The 21,367-nt window shown below is 37.5% G+C and overlaps 1 protein-coding gene across 1 annotated transcript in view; it reads left to right on the plus strand.

Moving 5' to 3' along the window:
- SEC8 (subunit of exocyst complex 8) overlaps positions 1 to 21,367 on the plus strand; it is a 438,983-nt gene that overhangs the window by 209,112 nt on the left and 208,504 nt on the right. Inside the window, exon 12 of the mRNA XM_089379035.1 lies at positions 10,562 to 10,632. Coding sequence (XP_089235161.1) covers positions 10,562 to 10,632 — 71 coding nt within the window. The remainder of the gene's footprint in view (positions 1 to 10,561; positions 10,633 to 21,367) is intronic.

Consider the following 21,367-nt stretch of genomic DNA (forward strand, 5'->3'; position numbering starts at 1 on the left):
ATCATCACTGTCAAGTGTCGTCATTACTGTCATATACCATAAGGGCAAGGTCATTGTCATCATAAGAGCATGGTCATTGTCATCATAAGAGCATGGTCATTGTCATCATATGTCTCACTGCCATCATGGAGCAAGTTCGCTGTATCATATGTATCATAAGAGCAAGATTACTTTCACATGTATTATTGTCACTATCATATAAGAGTCATTGCCACTGTCATTATCATTCTTCACTGTCAACGAGGTCAATGTCTTACTGTCATATAACACTATTATGTATGACACTGTTATTGTCATACATTCTTAGGTCACTGTCATTGAACAAGGTAACTATTGTTTTGAGGTCATTGCCCTCAAAGGTAACCATAAGTATAACAACCAACATATGACATGACCAAAAGGAATCACATTCAGGGATCTTGTCCCTCATCACTATTATTATCATACAAAGATACAAATAGAAATGCAAGTCACTGTAGCATATAATGCAAGCCTTAGAGATTGGCAAGTCACTAAAAGATGTGAGCCACATGAGGAATATGAGCCACAACAAATGTTATATGATACCACAGAGTACAATGTATGCTACTGTAATGTAGTTACCACAAAGGATACTGTATGCCACCGTGATGCCAAGGCGTATGCCACTGTGATGCTAGAGCATATGCTAATGTTACGTGCGAGCCAATAAGTATAGAATGAGCAATCTTGTAATGTATGTGATGCTTCAGAATGATGTCATTGATGTAATACAGAGTGCGATGCCTCAGTAGGTAATGCGAGCCTCAGAGCTGTAGAAAGAAAGCGAATCATAGATTAGACAATGAGCCTCAGACAAATACAATCCACAGAGAAAGCGGGCACTGTAGTATCAATAGCCATATGCGAGTTATTTAGAAATTATGCGAGCCTCTGTAATGATACAAGTCACCGTAGTGATGTGTTCTACAAAAGATACAAGTCACTATAATGATACGAGCCATTGTAGTGATGCGATCCACAACAAATACGAGCCATTGTAATGATACGCGCCTCCACAGAAAATGCGATGATCCAGATTTAAGCAGGAACGCAACAAATTACAGAGATAACCATATACACAAAGATGCAGCGGAAATAATACTTCATTTCATTAATGGAAAATACTGACATATGCTTACAAACAGAAATGGCAATAAACTAGCTAGGGCGATGGTAGCTTATCTCTGAGAAGAGATGTGATGGCTACATGCCTCTGAACTGTTCTGAACTGTATTACAATGAGGCTCGAAGGCCTATTTATTGTTGAGAAACAATGGAAAACCCTTCACATACCGAAACCTAACCCTAGAAGATGAAACGCCAAATTGTGGGCCCCGTTTGGGTAAATTGGTACATCAATTTCCCGGGGTCGTAATTTTGGCATACGATCTCCGTTTGACGCGTAAGATAGCTCGTTAGAAAGATCTATCCGAGTACTACCACTTTGGGAGGCAACATGGGGCTCGGTCGCCCCAGAATTCCAAAAAAACGTCGTTTAGGGCCTCAAAACGGCTCCGGAAGTTCAGGACTCGAAAAACTGCTAAAAATAGTAAACTGTGCTACAATTAAGGAAACTGAAAATGCTGAGAAAGACAATGGTGGGGGTCCAGGTGGACCTGGCAGGTGGCCACCAATATCCACCTGGATCATGCGAGCCTTCATAGATGTGTACCTCAGATATGTAATATGACTCGAGAGTCGAGAAGAATACGAACCTCTGAAATGAACATGTGAACCCCAACGAAAATCTATCAACCCACAAAGATATGTATCAAATCTCAGAGACATGAAATGCAATGATTGTAAGTTCAATGATAAGGTATTTATTCTAGTTTCCAAATGAGAAAAGACACAACTATTAGAGGAAGGCCGACATGAAGCCGACTTACAACTTATGGAGGGAAATACTTAAATTTAAATTTCGCTCATAATAATAAATATATTTTATGCAATTGAATTTTCCTTTTGAGTCTTGACCAATATAATTCCTATTCGGGGCAGTGACGTTTCTCATGGGAAATTCATCCCATATCTGCCCAAATTTCAACACCAAAGGCCATGATCAAACAAACTCTAATATCATTGTAATGAACAAACCTGGTGTGTCAACTGAATATGGAAAATAAATAGGATACAATGAAGGAATCTTTATGTTAAAAATAATGTATTGAATATGGAACATGAAAGATGATTACATTAGCATTCAACATCATGTGTAACTACACATTGAATGGTCACATACTTGAATAGACATGGATTTATATCCGTGACCTTTTGTTGTTTGTTATTATTATTATTATTATTACAATTATAGGTGTATTTATATGTGTTACGAAGAACTCAACATTCTATAAAAATAGGACATGCTTATGTTCAAATTGGCACATCTGGTACATATAAATGCTGGAAACCTGAAGAAAGGTTTAAAATGAGATGAAAAGTTAAAACTTCTGGCATGTTTGAAATAATTCATAGGCTGGCTAACTAATTTGCAGGAAAGACATCCTAGGGGGTGTACCACCTATGGAAACGTGGAAATATGTTGGGTAAGGCCCTGGAATGCATTTCATAAATCTTGAAATACTTTTCACATTTTGGAAACACCTTTAATATAGCCCAAGACACATTTCAAGGATGGAGGCTGGAGCATGGGTTGGTGATTCTGTACATTGTGCTTCAAAAATTATTTAGGTAATTTTTTGACTAGGTTAAACCAAAAATGCCAGTAATTACTAGTAGTTTAAATTCTCAAAGTAAAAATTGATGTTTCCTTTTCTTTTGTTTTATTTAAATTTTTAACATTACCATTAATTGTTTTCGAATGTCTGAGTGTGGTTCCAACCTCATAGGATTTCATATGGAAAGGGTAGAATTTCATATCTCATTATGAATTTGACAGATTTAACAATTTTCTGGATTTTAGGACTCGGAAGATTGCAGAATTTCCATTGGATTCTATCATGTGTGAGGGTATGAGATCAACATTTAAACATTTAATCAAGAATATCAATCCCTCTATGTACGTTGATGTTGGTGGTGTTGATTGCTGAACCCCTCTGTCACGACTTTAGCAAAATTGTACACTTCACTCAAGTGAAAATCACTTACTAGGCATGTTAAGCTTTCTCTATCACATTTAAGTCTTGGATTAAGCAATTTTCTCAAAGATTAGATGTCCTTGGAGGGTTGGGGCAGAGGCAAAGGCCAGACAAGGAGGTAGAGGGTGATAGTTGTTGTACCTTAAGAAACCAAGTTCCTGGCTGTAGGGAAATTGTGCTTAAGACATTAATAAATATCACTTACTGTGACTTATTATTTGTTGTTTTCTCAAATGAAGGACCTGGAAACTTGGTTTTAAACATTTAATACATGTATGACCAGAACATCTCGGAATGCCATTTGTTGCTAAATATAAATGATGGATGAAGAAAGTTTGAAGGAGAAGCTAAAGATAATATGCTTATCTTTCACAGAAACTACTATTTGTAACTGAGAGGAATTATGATAATGAGAACTGAATCATAGACAATATGTTGATCTCTCACAAAAACTATTATCTATAATTTAAAAGGGAAGTGAGGACTTCAAGTATAGGAGCGCTCTTTAAGGAATTTTAACCTTATCTACATAAGTAAATAAAGACCTGCTGCTTCATTACTATACTTGAAAAGAAGAAAACATAGCATGACACATGATAGAGAAGCTTACAAAATTATATGCAACAATTCATGGAAACTTCTGATTCTTTCATTAATCAATGATGATATCAGGAATACAGTAGCCTAGTCTCCGAGTTCTCCAAAGTTCGAACCATTTCTTAGTAAATTTTCCACTTTTTATACATTGTGGAACAGTTATCGATTTCTGAAGCTTATCTAACTGCTTTCTAACTATATGAAATAAAACTGATACAGAATTTATAGAGGGTAAAAACACCTCAAAGAACATGAAATCGCAAGCACAAACTGGATTCAAAAAGAGATGATAATTGCTGGTTTGCTTTGTTGATCTGCTGTCGAATTCCTCTATTAACGCTCTAATGATGCTTAATTCTTCTTAGCCGTAATGAAATGTGTTTAGTTTGTATAATCTTGGGCTTACATGAGCATTCTGATTGGCCAAAATGCCAAGAAACATATCAGATTGTCTTCCTCTTCAGCTTCGGCTCTAATCCCTGATTTTCCACATTACACAGCGAAACTAACGTGAACTTCTCATTAATCCGGAACTCAAAAAGAGTAAATCCTACTTTATAATCTGTCAAATCCGCCCGTACAATGCTCTGTTAACTTTCATCGCAAATCGCAATCGGCCTTAACTTATGCACCCTTAGGCCGCATAACTATGAAAATGTTGGATTTATGTGTAAACCTTTTATATTCGTGCTTTTATATCGTAAACCTTTTATAATTAAAATATATTATAAAACATCGCAATCGGCACAAGAACCATATATATATAAATGTTATAATGGCCGCGGACCCGACGGAAGAATTAACCATAATGAATGTAATATCGGATCTGGCCATTACAAATCACAATCGGCGAAATCATATATATATCAACGTTGTGCAAAGGCCGCGGACCCGCCGAAGTTATAAATTCAATATATAATTTTTCGGGTCCGGCCTACCCATATCGCAATCGACATAATTATATATTAAAAATCATGCGATTTGTGGACCCGACGGGCGTATAATATAACATATATACATTTTCAGGTCCGCCATCGCAAGTCGCAATCGGCGGATCCCAACATCCATAGCTCTGTGTAAGGGCGGACCCAACAGGACTTTAAACCACGATATATTTACCTTTCGGGTCCGGCCCTTCAATAGTTTAACGCTTGTTTTTTATAAATCCGATATATTACATATATATGAATATATCGGTTATCACATGACCAATTTCTTTATACTCATTCCTTATGCGATTTTTGATATATTATAAATACCTCATTATCTTTAGACTTCGCAAAGTGGAAAATATAAAACGTTTCATTGAGGTTGAAGCCCCTTAATGATTTTAGGCCACACATTGTGATAAAATTAACAAAAAAGGCTTAAGTCACAATATAAGCTACAACATCTGGCTCCACCTAGGGATAGTGCTTTGCCCCAGAAGTGCTAAGAACCGCAGATCAGTGCCTTATCCATTGTGCATAGAGTCATATATTGCCTCTCCAAGCTTAACTATGTGAAAATATGTATAGTGAACCCACACCAATATTTGCAGTGATTAGATGCTAATGCTCTGATAACAAAATATTGAGAATCATAGATCAATAGCCTTAGTTGGGCATGGAGTCCAAAACTGTAAAAACCCTGAAATCTGGCAACTGAAAACCTGACAATCTTGAAGTTTGACACCTTTGCAAACCAGTCTCCAACTGGGAAAATCACCCTTATTCATCCACTAATGATTAAACTAAAGAACTGCAACTTGAAACCAAATGCTCAACGCATAAGCTTATTTATGTACAAGTTCCTACATATGTACATGACTGACCTCAATCAGGTGAAGTCAATCCCCTAATGATATCAGATTAGCATTTGAGTGCTTAATCCATAACCATCCTGCCAGTGAATCTTGAAAATGCCATTGATCCTGAATGAAGAATAAACTATGCATAAAGGTAGCTCATAGCAAAAATTAGAAGAATATCCACAAAATGATATGTGTAGACTGCTAATAAATTCTTCCATGTAATCTGCCACAGGATCTTTAAGAGTATAAGAGGAAACATGGTCCTGATCAGCTCCAAAAAAGAATTTCTCTATGTATGAAGGTCCCTGCAAAAATTGAACCTTCTATTGGGATAATATGCTTAATAGAACAATTAGTAACATCTTTAAGAAAATGATCTATGTCACTTTCATGTCTCCACTTTTCATCTCTAAGCTTTGATTGCAAATAACTTGTAATTGTAACTTCAGTAAGAAAAAGGAATTTTTTCACATTACTATACGATATATGATCAACTTCAAATAGATTATTTACCTCTCATCCATGGGCATCATTATGTTCTTTAATGTACTGGTATACAACCTCTTTATCAACTTCCTTTTTACAGGAAATAGCCTCTTTTTCTATGATAGATGGCTCAACATATTGCTGTCTCACATATTCCACTCGCTGGTTTCTTCCTATAGGTTCAACACCCAACTGATGAACTTGAAGAGCTTCATCCTGCTCCCCATTTAAACCACTTTCATTATAGATAGGAGGATCATCAAATTTAACAAAATAAGAACTCTTGGGATTTATTTGCAACTCAATCATTTCTTCCTCTTCTTGACTGCTGAGCAGAGATTCTTGATGCATGTTCGAACTTTCCTCTATCTGATTACTCTCTTGATATGCTTGGAACATAGTCAACCCATTCCTTTCTTGGGAGATTATTGAAGAAAACTGTTGTATAACCCTCTCTGCATCATTTTGAGAACATGATAGCTCCTCGCTTTCAGAGACTTGCTCATAACTTTGAATGCTTGATATATTATCAACACAATCATTAGTTTCATTAGCAAGATTATCTTGAGCCTTTAAAGTTTCTTTAGCATCATAATATTCACAGCAACCTTCAAAAAGAAACTTGTGTGGGTAATAAGTTTTACAAGAAGAACTGAACATTGAATGAAAATCTTTCAAAGATGAAATGCTTGAAAGAGGCAGAGACCTGAACCAAGCCCTAGCTTCCTGATCCAAAGAAAACATAAACAACTTCATCTTAACATCTTCATGAATGATGCCCTGCTGCTCCATGCATTCATGAAACTCTTGGAGGTGCTGAGCTGGATCTTCATATTCCTTTCTACTGAATCTTGGAAGATACTCATTCCACACAGAAAATGCAAGCATATCATGGGGATAACTAGTGATCCCAGTAAAATCAAATGGATCAAATTTATGGACTAAGAATGCAGGGAGAGCCATTAAAACCTAGAAAAGAAAACTTCAAAGTCCAGTGGAGTCACCAATCAATGTGGTAAGTGAAAATCACAGGTGTGCATATACAACCAACTGCTGAAACTTGTCACTCTCAAGAATTAGCTTCAAACTTAATGATCCTATGAAAAAGTATTCTTATTCTATTGCTTTGCAAGCTGTGGTCTTTATTACAATGGAGTCGACCTTTATTGCTTTTATTTAAATAGCCAAATATTCCCTCCTCACTGAACAACCAGAGGAAAATATTGAAACCCAGGGAAAAATCTTCTTGTCTTCTCTCCCCGGCAATGACGCCAATTAATGTTGTTCCTTAAGAAACCAATTTCCTGGCTGTAGGGAAATTGTGCTTAAGACATTAATACATATCACTCACTGTCACTTATTATTTGTTGTGTTCTCAAATGAAGGACCTGGAAACTTGGTTTTAAACTTTTAATACATGTATGACCAGAACGTCTCAGAATGCCATTTGTTGCTAAATATAAATGATGGATGAAGAAAGTTTGAAGGAGAAGCTAAAGATAATATACTGATCTTTCACAGAAACTACTATCTGTAACTGAGAGGAATTATGATAATGAGAACTGAATCATAGACAATATGTTGATCTCTCACAAAAACTATTATCTATAATTTAAAAGGGAAGTGAGGACTTCAAGTATAGTTGCACTTTTTAAGGAATTTTAACCTTATCTACATAAGTAAATAAAGACCTGCTGCTTCATTACTATACTTGAAAAGAAGAAAACATAGCATGACACATGACAGAGAAGCTTACAAAATTATATGCAACAACTCATGGAAACTTCTGATTCTTTCATTAATCAACGATAATATCAGGAATACAGTAGCCTAGTCTCCGAGTTCTCCAAAGTTCTAACACTTTCTTAGTAAATTTTCCGCTTTTTATACATGGTGGAATAGTTATCGATTTCTGAAGCCTATCTAACTGCTTTCTAACTATATGAAATAAAACTGCAACAGAATATACAGAGGGTAAAAACACCTCAAAGAACATGAAATAGCAAGCACAAACTGGATTCAAAAAGATATGATAACTGCTGGTTTGCTTTGTTGATCCGCTGCCGAATTCCTCTGTTAACGCTCTAATGATGCTTAATTCTTCTTAGCCATAATGAAATGTGTTTAGTTTGTATAATCTTGGGCTTACATGAGCATTCTGATAGGCCAAAATGCCAAGAAACATATCAGATTGTCTTCCTCTTCAGCTTCGGCTCTTATCCCTGATTTTCCACATTACATAGCGAACTAACGTGAACTTCTCATTAATTCGGAACTCAAAAAGAGTAAATCCTGCTTTATAATATGTCAAATCTGCTCGTACAACGCTCTGTTAATTTTTATCACAAATCGCAATCGGCCTTAACTTATGCACCCTTAGGTCGCATAACTATGAAAATGTTGGATTTATGTGTAAAACTTTTATATTCGTGCTTTTATATCGTAAAACTTTTTTATTTAAAATATATTATAAAACATCGCAATCGGCACATGAACCATATATATATATATATATATATATATATATATATAAATGTTATAATGGCAGCGGACCTGACGGAAGAATTAGCCATAATGAATGTAATATCGGATCTGGTCATTGCAAATTGCAACCGGCGAAATCATATATATATCAACGTTGTGCAAAGGCTGCGGACCCGCGGAAGTTATAAATTCAATACATAATTTTTCGGGTCCGGCCTACCCATATCGCAATCGGCATAATTATATATTAAAAGTCATGCGATTCGCGGACCCGATGGGCGTATAATATAACATATATACATTTCCGGGTCTGCCATTGCAAGTCGCAATTGGCGGATCCCAATGTCCATAGCTCTGTGTAAGGGCAGACCCGACGGGACTTTAAGCCACGATATATTTACCTTTCGGGTCCGGCCCTTCAAGAGTTTAATACTTGTTTTTTATAAATCCGATATATTACATATATATGAATATATAGGTTATGGCTCTGTTTTGGTTGTGATTTAGCTTTATCACATGACCAATTTCTTTATACTCATTCCTTTTGCGATTTTTGATATATTATAAATACCTCATTATCTTTAGACTTCACAAAGTGGAAAATATAAAAGGTTTCATTGAGGTTGAACCCCCTTAATGATTTTAGGCCACACATTGTGATAAAATTAACAAAAAAGGCTTAAGTCACAATATAAGCTACAACAATACTAATGATGAATATCCTAATATAAGCAATGTTGGAACAATTGCTTCTTGTTTTTGTTTGTCATTTAATGTTTTTTGTTCATTCATTCATTATGGTTTCTTTCAAATTTCAATCTAATGTGCTATTTATAACATAGCACATGATTATATATATATATATATACGCACACACAAATACATACACGTTCCCCAGTTTCCAACGTTTTGAGGGTCACGTCTCCTGCATGTTTCTGTTTCGGAAACTTGTATCCATTTCCCTGTATTGTGCAACTTAGCTGGTTAAACGATATTCGGTTAAGTATCATTTCTATCTGAAATCTATCAGATTCTTTTCCTTTTCCATTTACAGTGTTAAAATTTAAAACATTCCATGAGACACTTGCTATTGCCATGAAAGATTGTGCACTTTGGACCTGCCAGTGACACAAGTGATGTACTTTTCTCTCTTTTTCTTTTAACCTGCAGTTTGGTAAACATTTCATGCTTTATGCATCCTTTCAAGATGCTCTTAATATTTCCAGGCAATTATGTATCTAGAAAACCCTTATTATTTTCTCTGCTCTGAAGAATGTTCTACTCTCTGTTGCCTAGGTTTCTTTCTTCTAGATTAACTTTGTGGTTGAATATGCCCTTATCAGATTGCCTGACTGTCTCTTCAACTGGTGTCTTTATGAGGGCACGGTTCTCAGAAACTCCTTTTACCATTCTGAGTATTGGCATTGAAAGGACCTCTGTGGACTACAAAGCGCAAAATCAACAAAAGCTGGAAGTAGTCATTTTCAATTTACGGAGTCTGAGTAAACACACTTATTCTAAACGTTATTGTTGTGTTTCCTTTGGTGAGTCTAATAGTAGTAAAAAATTAATGCAGGAAATCAACGCAGGGAATCAATGCAAAAACAGTTTTTTGCTTCAATTTGGCAAATTATAGAATTAAATTTATGGAACTCTTGTTCGATTAGCATTGCAAGAATCTTCGATGTTTCTTGAAGCAACCGTTGAGATAATATTTCTTTTCTTGAGTTGAAGGTGGATAGATCAGCTTTTCTATTTTTTCAGTATACATTACAGAATATTTGACCACAGCTATCTTTTTGAAAATGGATCCAAATGGAGTATTTATGTTTTGAGCTTTCCTTTCTTGAGCATTACTGTAAAATTTACTTTGTGGCATTATGTTTTATATAGCCATAAATATAAACAAGGAATTTACCTGCAGGCATGGGAGATTCTGGGATGCCTCATCATAATTTTGTACATTTCCTTAAAAGTTCATTCATGTTCTACCTGTTGAATATCATGTTTATTTTCTTAGAACGCTGTTTATTTCTTAAAACACTGCAGTTTCCTTCTCTAACAGGCACTTTGTTTGTGGCAGGGATGGGTCGGAAGAAGGGCTTTCATTTGCTTTTCGCTTTACAGATGCTGTGCTGTCTGTGTCCAGTTCAGGTTTGTGTAACTTGATTTGTGAATTGTTGGCATTTGCCAATTGACTATATTGTTTGTTAATTGGTCATTTTTACTCCATAAATCCAGCTATTTTGTACCTAAAATATGCTGAGATTGATAACATTCGCTAAAATATTCAAGTTTTAATAATGAATATTTGCCTACATATCTAAATGTATAATTTTTAATTTTTTTCAAATTGAAATAGGTGCCTATAATGCCAAGATTTTCAGGGGTAGGCCAATCCAATATTGCTTGAATCTTCTCTTGATCTACCTGCACTTCTTGTGCACTGATTATATGTCCCAAATAAAGAATTTTTGTCATCTCTAATTCGCATTTTGATGCCTTGGCATAGAGTGATTTTTATTTCATTATGCCCATAATTTTGTCCAGATACCCCAAGTGGTCTTCCCATGTCCTACTATATATGAGGAGGTCGTAAAAAAATAGCAGGAAGAAATTTCTTAGTTGCTTGTTGAAGATGCTATTCATACAAGACTAGAATGTGGCAGGAGCATTGGCTAGCCCAAATGGCATGACCAAAAATTCAAAGTGCCCATGGTGGCATTAGAACATTGTTTTTGGCACATCTTGCTCTCGAACTCAAATTTGATGATATCTTGATTGTAGGTCAAACTTGGAAAAATATATTGCTCCATGTAATTCATCAATCCTTGGAATAAGGTACCTGTTCTTGATGGTCTTTTTGTTGAGTGCCCAATAGTCAATACACATCCTATACATTCCATCCTTCTTTTTAACCAGAACCACCAATGAGGCGAATGGACTTGAGCTGGGTCTTATGTGGCCTATAACTAGCAATTCTTAGATTGTTTTCTCTATCTCGTCCTTAAATTTCTTTTAGTGCCGATATGGTATGGTGATTACTGGCTTGGCCTCTTCTTCCAACTCTACAGTATGTTCAAATCCTCTTTTAGGTGGTAATACTGAGGTAATATCATCAAATACCTATCCATGCTTGCTTAGTTTTGGTTGAATATCTGTGTTGTACTTTGGCCAACTACTTTTGGGTGTCTTTTGGCTTGCGATCCTGCACTCTACAACATATGCTACATCTCCATACCTAAATATAACGTCCATTCTTCTAGCAGAAACGACTTGAGGTCTGCCATTAGACATGCCTCTCAATACTACTTTACTGCCACTGGGTGCTTAAATTCCATCTCCATTGCTTGGTAGTTCATAGTGAACATCCCCAGTGAGTATAACCATTGAAATCCCAACACTAATTGATATATGCAAGATCTATTACATAAAAATCATTACTGAAAGTGTAATTACCAAGTGTTACACTCAAATCTAGAATCACTCGCGTACAATCCATGCTGTACACATATGCTACTATCACATCAAGAACTTCGAAGTTTTTTGTGGGAAGTCCTCTCTTTGCTACTAATGTTGCATTAATGAAGTTATGCGTAGCTTCTCCATTAGTGAAAGTTGTGATGCGTTGTCCCTTGGCAACTCCCTTGATCTTGAAAGTGTAATACCTGGGGTTCCTAATAGAGAAGCAATCTTAACTTGCGGCCGAGGTTTCTTCTCTTCATAGGGCTTTTCCTCCTCTTTAGCCTCTTCATGGGGATGTTCTTTCTTTGGGTTGCTAGTCTTGTCATTTGGGGCGGGCTCTTCTTCTTCATTCTCATTGTTGGAGACTACTTCAATGTAGTGGATTTTTCCTTCGCCTGAACATCGATGTCTTGGTTCCCATGGTTCTTTGCAAGTGAAACAAAGTTTCTTTTGCCTTTGTTCACTTCGGGTTTCATCATCCAAGCTAGCCCTTTTGGGCTAGTCACGTTGAAGGGGCTTCTTCTCCTTATCTTTCTGAGGGATGAATGGCTTGGATGGGGCCTTAGTTTTGGTTACTACATTTCCCATATCCCGAGTTTTCTTGATGGTTTCCTGTAGGGTTGTGGGATTGAATGCCTTAACCCAACCATGTAGGGGCTCGACTAATCCCTCCATAAAGAGCATGATTAGTCTTTCTTTGGCTATCTTTGTTACCATGGTTGCGGTCTGTTTGAATTATGTGATATACTCTTTGCGTGATCTAATCTGTTTGAGTTGTGCCAACTCTTTAAAGTGTATATCTGGGTTCTTTTGATCAGATCGGTTTTTCAACCTCTGTGTAAAGTCTGCATAAGAGGTGATGTTTGCATGCCCTAAAGTAGCCAATTGTTAAAATTGGCAACTAGGGCCAAATTCCACTTTGGTCTGCTTCTTTGAGGAAGAGGATTGTGGCATTGAATTCCTATTTTCGAGAGGTCGAAAATCGACCTAAAGATCACTAAATTTGGATAAGGAAAAATATTTATTCATTCAGAAGAAATTTCGTAAGGCATGACCTTATCAAGGCGAGAAAAATTGAAAATTTAAATTTCCCTCCTAAAGTGACCAAGTCGACCTACCCATGAAGGATATAAATAGTCTATTCAAAGCACATCGATATATCATTCTTCTCCTCTCTGAAGTAGCCACAGAAGAATAAGATCTCCAGTGAAGGAGATGAGGGCAACGTTGGCTTCATTCTAGTCATCTTTAAGGGCCGAGTTCCATACGCTGGGGTTGAGATTGGTCTAGGCACATTTGTGAACTGTTTTGGGCACTTTTATCTTCATCACAGGCAATGTTTTTAAAACCAGAACCGGTGACCGGACCGGTCCACCTAATGAACCGGTTTACCGACTGGAACCGGTCTAACCGGGACTGGTTTGGTCTAAACGAACCGGTTTTAAAAAAATACATTAAATAATTAATTTTAATGAAACAAAACTATTTTTAAGATGTAAAACCATGATTCCAAGCCAATAGAGACAAAATATGCAAAGTTTGCTCATTTATATACCATGTAAAGGTGAATATATCAAAATGGCACCGAGTACAATACATATCATCGAAAAAATAGCAAAATACATAAGAAATGAGGCTCTAAATGGCCTATAAAGTCCAAAAACAATGCTGCAAGCTATGAGGCCATTGACCTACTACAAGTCTACAGTGTACACATGATCAATCATCAAGTTCATCACCACTACTAGACACAGGATCATCATTAGGAGCTACATAGACATCATCTAGTTCAGAGTCTGAGGATGCCTCAGCCTGATCTGCAACCTCAGTATCAATGCCACCAATGACAATAGAAGTGGACCTAATGGAAGCACGAGTTTGTCGACCTGCATGACTAGTGCCTTCCATTGGTTCTTTGCCTTTCCTTGATGCCGCTATTGATCCTAGTTCTGATGCCACCACATAATCTGCATCATCCCCCGCTAAAGCCATGTCGATATCAAAATCAGCCTCAAACACAAGTTCTTCAGTCTCCTCCACCCATTCTGATGTTGGATCAATATCGTCCAACACAATGGCATCTAGATCAGGAGTTTTGCTCATCATTTGGAGCTCCGATTGCATTTATTGTTTAGCCCCAAACCATGAAATCCTGAAAACCATTAAGTCTGTTGAATTTTGAGTGAAATCTAAAATTCTAGTTTCTCCATATGAAATCCAATGAGGTCGAAACCACTCTCAAACATCCTGAGTCATTTCATGGTAATGTTAAAAATTTAAGTAAAAGGATGAAAATGAAAATTAAAGGAAATGTCACTTTTACTTTAAGAATTTAACATTACCATTAATTGCTAACATTGTTAGGGTTGAAACACCCTTAGTTTCCCCCCAAAACCCCTGAAACAAAGTGAAAAATATGATTTTTTAACTTTACGGTGGGCGTGCCAAAAACCGGCCGGTTTAGGACGGAACCGGCCGGTTTGATACAAACCGGCCGGTTCCGTCCTAAACCGGCCGGTTTTCACCGGTTAGGGCTGAAAAAAGGTGAAATGCCCTATCAAACCGGGTTTTTTGGCCGGTTCGGACCGGCAGCCTTGCTAACCGGCCGGTTTGACCGGTAACCGGTTTTTGAAAACGGTTTTTAAAACACTGATCACAGGTTTGAGTTTGAGCAGAGAGGAGTTGCACCTGTTGAGGGTTGTTTTGATGATGGTTTGGGACTGTTTGAGGTGGAGTCTTTCTCCTAGACGCAGGCTGCATTATTCAAGAGCACTTCCAGGAGGGCCATAGGCCTTATCTTCCTTTTGTTTTGAGGCCGTAAGGAATATTGGAGGGCTGGAAATAGCACTGAACAATAGAGGAATGAGGAAAATTTAGCGTGAAGGGAGGCTGCAGCCAAAGAAGGAATCCAAGTGTTGTGGAAAAGGGTTGTAGCAGCTTATCATCAAGCCCTAACCAGATAATTGGAAAGCAGAAGCCTCTACAACAGTATGACATGAACCTTGGAGGGTACTATTTGTATACTCCAGATTTGTGGCCATATATTTATCTAAGAAGCATGGATATTGATCTTCAAAATTGGCAAGTCAAATTTTGGCCTTGAATTATTGTATTCTCTCTCTGCGGAGCATTTGATATTAATAATAAGAAGAATTGATCAAGGGTTTTCCCCATCTTGGGGGTTTTCCCTGGCTTGTGCCATATCCTCGTGTTCTCTTGTCTTGGCTTGCCTTCTTCATTTATCGTTTGTGTTCTTTCTTCAGTTACTGTCAATATGGTGACGATTTATGTGATTGTCAATAAAATAAATTGATAAATGGGCTACATGAAATGTTGAAGTAAGTATCCTATGCAAAGAGCATGTTAACCAAAATTTAACATGTTATCACAACTAGGTAAGGACAAGCCCAAGCAAGAGCAGGAATGCAATCATAAGGAAAGTTATGAAGTTTCGATCAAGCAAGGGATTGTTAGAATTCAAGTTTGGGAATATGTCAGAGCTGGGCTCAATAGCTCAATCGGGCCACAAATCAAATTTGAAAATGCAAACCATGATTGCAAAGTCCTCCTTCAGCATTTAATGGAAGTAGCTAGCAAGGAGGCTTGGAGAGCTAATTCAAGACTGTTTAGGGCAGCATCTCTCTTGCTAGATCAGGCCACAAGTCAAGAGGTAAGTATTGATGGTTTTTTTTGTGCTATTTTGTGGAGGGTTTGTCTTTGTTTACAAGGCTGCAGGAAGGTGCTGCTATAGTTGTATGAGGAGGAGGATTTGAGAGGGTTGAGAGGCCTAGAAGGGACCTCCTGCCCTAGCCACAATTATCTCAAGAAACAACGCAGGTAAACAGGGGTGGTTCCTTGTCCTAGAAGGAGATTCTCATTCTGCTCTGGGCCACAGAGAAGGGTTGTTTCTACAGCAGCTTGGGAGGTCTGTTTTGAGGGTATAAAGGCCTAGTTTAGGTCCTCTACCCAGGACACAGTGATCCTAAGAAACAATGCAGTTAGAACAAAGTATATTTTCGTGTATATGAAGATCTAGACCTTGCTATAGCAAAACCGTGAATTGTAGGAAGCTTGAGGAGTCTTAAGCCCTACCCGCAGTGCTTTGAATGCCTAGTAGAACAACATAGGTGGAAACCTAAGTTGCAGGAAACGTGAGTCCAGGGTCCGTTTCTGTACGGAAACGAAATGGAAATGGGGAAACCCGTATGGTACGGCCCGGAAACTCGTTTCCGGCCGTACTGGCATGTTTCTCAAGGAGGAAACGTGGCCAGTACGGCTAGAAACGAGTTTCCGGGTTGTACGTCGGAGTTTCCTCTTGTAACCTGACTTTTTCTTGTATTTTTATTTTTTATTTTTTCGCTTCTAATTTTTTATTGGGCGACTCAAATATCCTCTAGATGTCTCTCAAGTTATTAAAAAAAAGAATTTTTTTGAGTGGGGCAGCTGAATGTTCAAGCCTATGGCCCTAGTGTTGATATGTAGTTCATGGTAATGTTAAATTCTTAAAGTAAAAGTGATATTCTCCTTTATTTTTCATGATATTCTCCTATATTTCTCCTTTATTTTTCGTGATATTCTCCTTTATTTTTCATTTTAATCCTTTTACTTAAATTTTTAACATTACCATGAAATGACTCAGGATGTTTGAGAGTGGTTTCACCCTCATTGGATTTCATATGGAGAAAGTAGAATTTTAGATCTCACTCAAAATCCAGCAGACTTATCTGTTTTTCAGGATTTCAGGATTGGGGGATTGCAATGTTTCCATTGGATTTTGTCATGTACTAGGGTATGGAACTTGTATTTAATCAAGAGAACCAAGCCCTCTATGCATGGGAGACTCCCAATAATCAAGAGCATGTAGGGTATTAGGGTATGAAACTTGTATTTAATCAAGAGCACTAAGGTTGTTCGACTATGTCGGAGGAGACTTCCAATCAAGCACGGGACAAGAAATTAGAAATTTTTCATGGCTGATTTTGGATATTTCTATTTTCATTATGTGATCATTCATGAGTAAATGTGATGTAAATTTAGGGACTTATAGTTTATGCATTGACAATTGACAATTTAATCATAATGTAATAATTTAGAATGTATGATATATGCTTTATGATTGCACATATTTCTTGAATGTCCTCATATATATATATATATATATATATCTATATATCTATATATCTATTGCATTTCCCCATTTCCAAAATTTGGGGGGGGGGGGGGGGGGGGGTCACGTTTCGTACCCATGCCCATTTCGGAAACTCGTATCAGTTTCCCCGTTTCGTGCAACTTAGGTGGAAACATAGTTGGACATGCGATCACAGTTATTTGAAGCAGGGTAAGGGCGGCAAACTACATCAGCAAGAATTGCAGACTTTACAAGGAAGTCTCTCAGATCTACTCTCACATGGTGTATTGATTCTGCACCTCTGGAATAATTGGACGTTTGTTATATGGCTATGCTCTTGCTCCTGGTATGATTTACCTATAATGTCATATGATCATTGGCATATGCTTCAGTATGATTCTTTGCATTATGACATTTATTCATGACATCAATTCAATATCGACATGTCACTTGCTTCAGTCATATATATGTTATCGTTTCTCATATAGATCAACATTGGTATGACTTCCCAATATTGGCAATGATGGGTATCAACCTTTACGCATAGATTTCTTCATTCTTAGATGCACTCGGCATTATGTATGAATGTCACTGCACAAATAGCTCCAGTATGGTATTGTTATGTTCTAATTACAGCAGTATATGCATGACCTCGACTTCAACAGTTGTATACATATATATATGTATCAATCTCACACAAATATGTATGGCATCCCTATGTATGATGGTACAGTATATGAATATATAGAAGTGCATCCATCAGTTCAGTATATATATATATGGCTTCTCTGCTTTATACGTATGGTACCTCTACACTGTTTTTCAATGTATATTCATTGAGTTGGCATTGTATTCAGAGCAGTAAGATCCCCTAAGACTGTATATTCAGGCTACAAAGCTCAAGTTATATGGTATCAGGAATCCTATACAAGAATGATGTCACAGTGATGTAGCTGCAATATCCTCCATCTAAGATATCAATGCTTTTGCTATTATTGATCACTGTATTGTATGGGCAGTATTGATTTTGTTCACAATCGTGTTCCTTCAACAGTGTCAGCACATATATAGATACACAGTTTGAACATTTTAGTTAAACCAACCTATGAAATCTTACAGGCATCAAGCAGTATCAATCCTTATTCAGTTTTGAGAAGGATCAGTCATTTACCTTAAAGACCTATAGTAGCATCATTAAAAGAAGCAATTCTGAAGGTGTATAAATATTAAATATGAAGATCAAACCTCCTTTGTGACAGAAATCACCACACACATTATATATCCAATAATCTTAAGAAGTCAGGTTCGACCCTCCGTTAGCCTGCAAAATAAGTCAACGATGAACCAAGTATTCACAGTCTTCAATGACAAGCATTAGAACCTGGAGGGCAGAAGTCAGTTCTTCCTCAACAGTTTAAAGTGCATTAACTATTTGCCACATTCTTTTGCAATAATACTGAACCTTGGAAGAAATTCAGTACATCAGATAAAGTATTTGTGGCTGAGAAGTAACTTGGCATAATTTGGAATTTGCTTGGTCTATCTAGATGATGTTAAGATCAGGCTAGAAGCCTGGATCTATGGCATAATCAGACTTGGAAATCATTCCAAGGCTAAATTCAGAGTAATTCCCTTGGTATCTTTATAATGTCAGTCATTCTTATAATATCAGTAATAAGGTTCTATTGATATACTGCTATTGAGATCTGTCAGTTGAACAGGCAGAGCATGTGAGAGAGTTCACCTATGTATTGCTGAGGTTTCGTATGCTAATGTATCATCTTAAAGATAAGGACCAGATTGATAAAAGGCTGAAGCAAGAATTCAGAGGGAGCTATATGGATGACTTTGGCACATGGACCAAAGGAATAATGACAGGAAAAGTAGCAGATTGCAGATAGCTCTATGACTATGATTTTGGCAAGGTCACTTTCCTTATATTTAGAGGGAGTTATGGACAAGCCATGATGATTGGATTGTAAGGATGCAACTATTAATGATATCTGATTGATGACACTCTCGTTTATCAATGTAAGAGGGAGTTGACTTTTGAAGACAAGATGGAAGACCTAGCCTTGATGCATTATTCCCTACACTTAAGGACTGATGGAAAAGCTGATGGTCTGCATATGTATATCTTATGGGATCCTTGGTGTTCTTGATCAACACTCTATCAGTCATATGTCTTGCTTTGAAAACTCTGAAGTCGATTTATGGATGAGCCTCATATATTGGACAACTGCTTATTGAGATATCTCAGTGATTCTATTATCTATAATTTTGAGGTACACTGCTGGAATCTAAGATTCCATGAATATTTTGATGATAACTCGGTTGACAGTGTGATGGATGGAAAGAGCACATCTAGTGCTATATCTAAGCACTATTGAGACTGAATGTATATAGCAGCAAGTATGGCTTATTATGAAGCAAATTGCTCAATGAGCCATTTGAGCATGTGCTGGTAACACCGTTGTATATTGTGATATTGCTTGAGTGGACAGATCTCATGATGAGCAGTTTGTCTGATGGACACTGTGCACTTTGGAAAAACAAGTTTAAGCTGTGGTCTCCCTGAGTAAGAGGGAGCAGTTAAATATTATCTTCATCAAAATATGCAAGAAGCAGAGAATTGTTAAGTGTTGTTGAGATATTTTGCTGTAAATCAATATGTTTACTATGTATACATCTATATGCTGCTAAATGAAGCTATGAGGCTTCCCTTGATCTAGTCTTGACTTTCAGAAAGCAGCTTGGCACTATTCCGTATATGAAGAGATCCTTGGTTAAAATTGAACATTGAACTCTGGGAGCTCCTAGGGGCTTGGGGTAATCATTGAGCTATGAGCGACTAGAGGGTGAGTGGTTCACCTTCCCCTATTGGTACGCTTTGTATAGGGTGACTAGTTCACCTTCCCCTGTGATACCCCATGGTGGTTGACATGTGTGTAAGGTGAGTGGTTCACCTTCCCCTACTGATAACATATGCATAGGATGAGTGGTTCACCTTCTCCTATGGCATATGAATAGGATGAGTGGTTCACCTTCTCCTATGGATACCCCAGTGAGAGATGCATATAGGCATCTATTGACATGTCAGTGGGACGTGGTTCATCCTTTCCCCACATGTAGGATGCTCATTCCCTACGATTATTGGTTGACATGTCGGTGGGATGTGGTTCATCCTTTCCCCACGATTGATTGTTGTGCCTTGTGTTTGTAGGATGTGGTTCATCCTTTCCCTACTCTCGGTGATTTGGATATGTAGGATGTGGTTTGTCCTTTCCCTATGTGTGATTGTAGGATGTGGTTCGCCATTTCCCTACGTATGGTTGTGAGCAAGATGTGATACATTCTTTACCTGCTATTGATTCAGTATCATCCTACCCATGTAGTTCGAGACACATGGGAAGGGCCTCTCATCTAGCCAATGTGCTGGGAAAAGTGGTTAGGGACCATAGCACTACCGATGGATGCATCAGGTATTGCCGTACTCCCTATGACTAGGATGCATGGTGTTCTTCAACTTGATCTGGGATCAAGTCTGATTGAGGTTTTACCTCTGGATTGACTTTTGTCAGTAGAGAGTGGTAAAGTCTTGTGAGTCGCTCTCGATCAATTATTCTTCCTTATTACATCAATGTTCAACAGAGCAGAGCAGAGATGAGATTCAAATATGGTTCATGGTGACAATGACTGATGGTTTGACAGGTGGAATTCTCCCAAGTTGAGAGGGAGTGTTAAAATTGGCAACTAAGGCCAAATTCCACTTTGGTCTGCTTCTTTGAGGAAGATTATTCTGGCATTGAATTACTCTTTTCGAGAGGTCCAAAATCGACCTAAAGATGCTAAATTTGGACAAGGAAAAATATTTATTCATTCAAAAGAAATTTCATAAGGCATGACCTTATCAAGGCAGGAAAATTTGAAATTTGAAAATTTAAATTTCCCTCATAAAGTGACCAAGTCGGCCTACCGATGAAGGATATAAATAGTCTATTCAAAGCACATCGATATATCATTCTTCTCCTCTTTGAAGTAGCCACTGAAGAAGAAGATCTCCAGCGAAGGAGATGAGGGCAAGGTTGGCTTCATTCTAGTCATCTTTAAGGGCCGAGTTCCAAATGCTAGAGCCCGAGACTAGTCTGGGCACATTTGTGAATTGTTTTGGGCATTTTTATCTTCATCACAGCTCTGAGTTTGAGCAGAGAGGAGTCGCACCTGTTGAGGGTTGTTTTGATGATGGTTTGGGATTGTTTGAGGTGGAGTCTTTCTCTTAGAAGCAGGCTGCATTAT

Source organism: Pinus tabuliformis, chromosome J (assembly GCF_031772625.1).
Source record: "Pinus tabuliformis cultivar Carrire ecotype Pingquan chromosome J, CPIR1, whole genome shotgun sequence".
NCBI classification, from domain to species: domain Eukaryota; kingdom Viridiplantae; phylum Streptophyta; class Pinopsida; order Pinales; family Pinaceae; genus Pinus; species Pinus tabuliformis.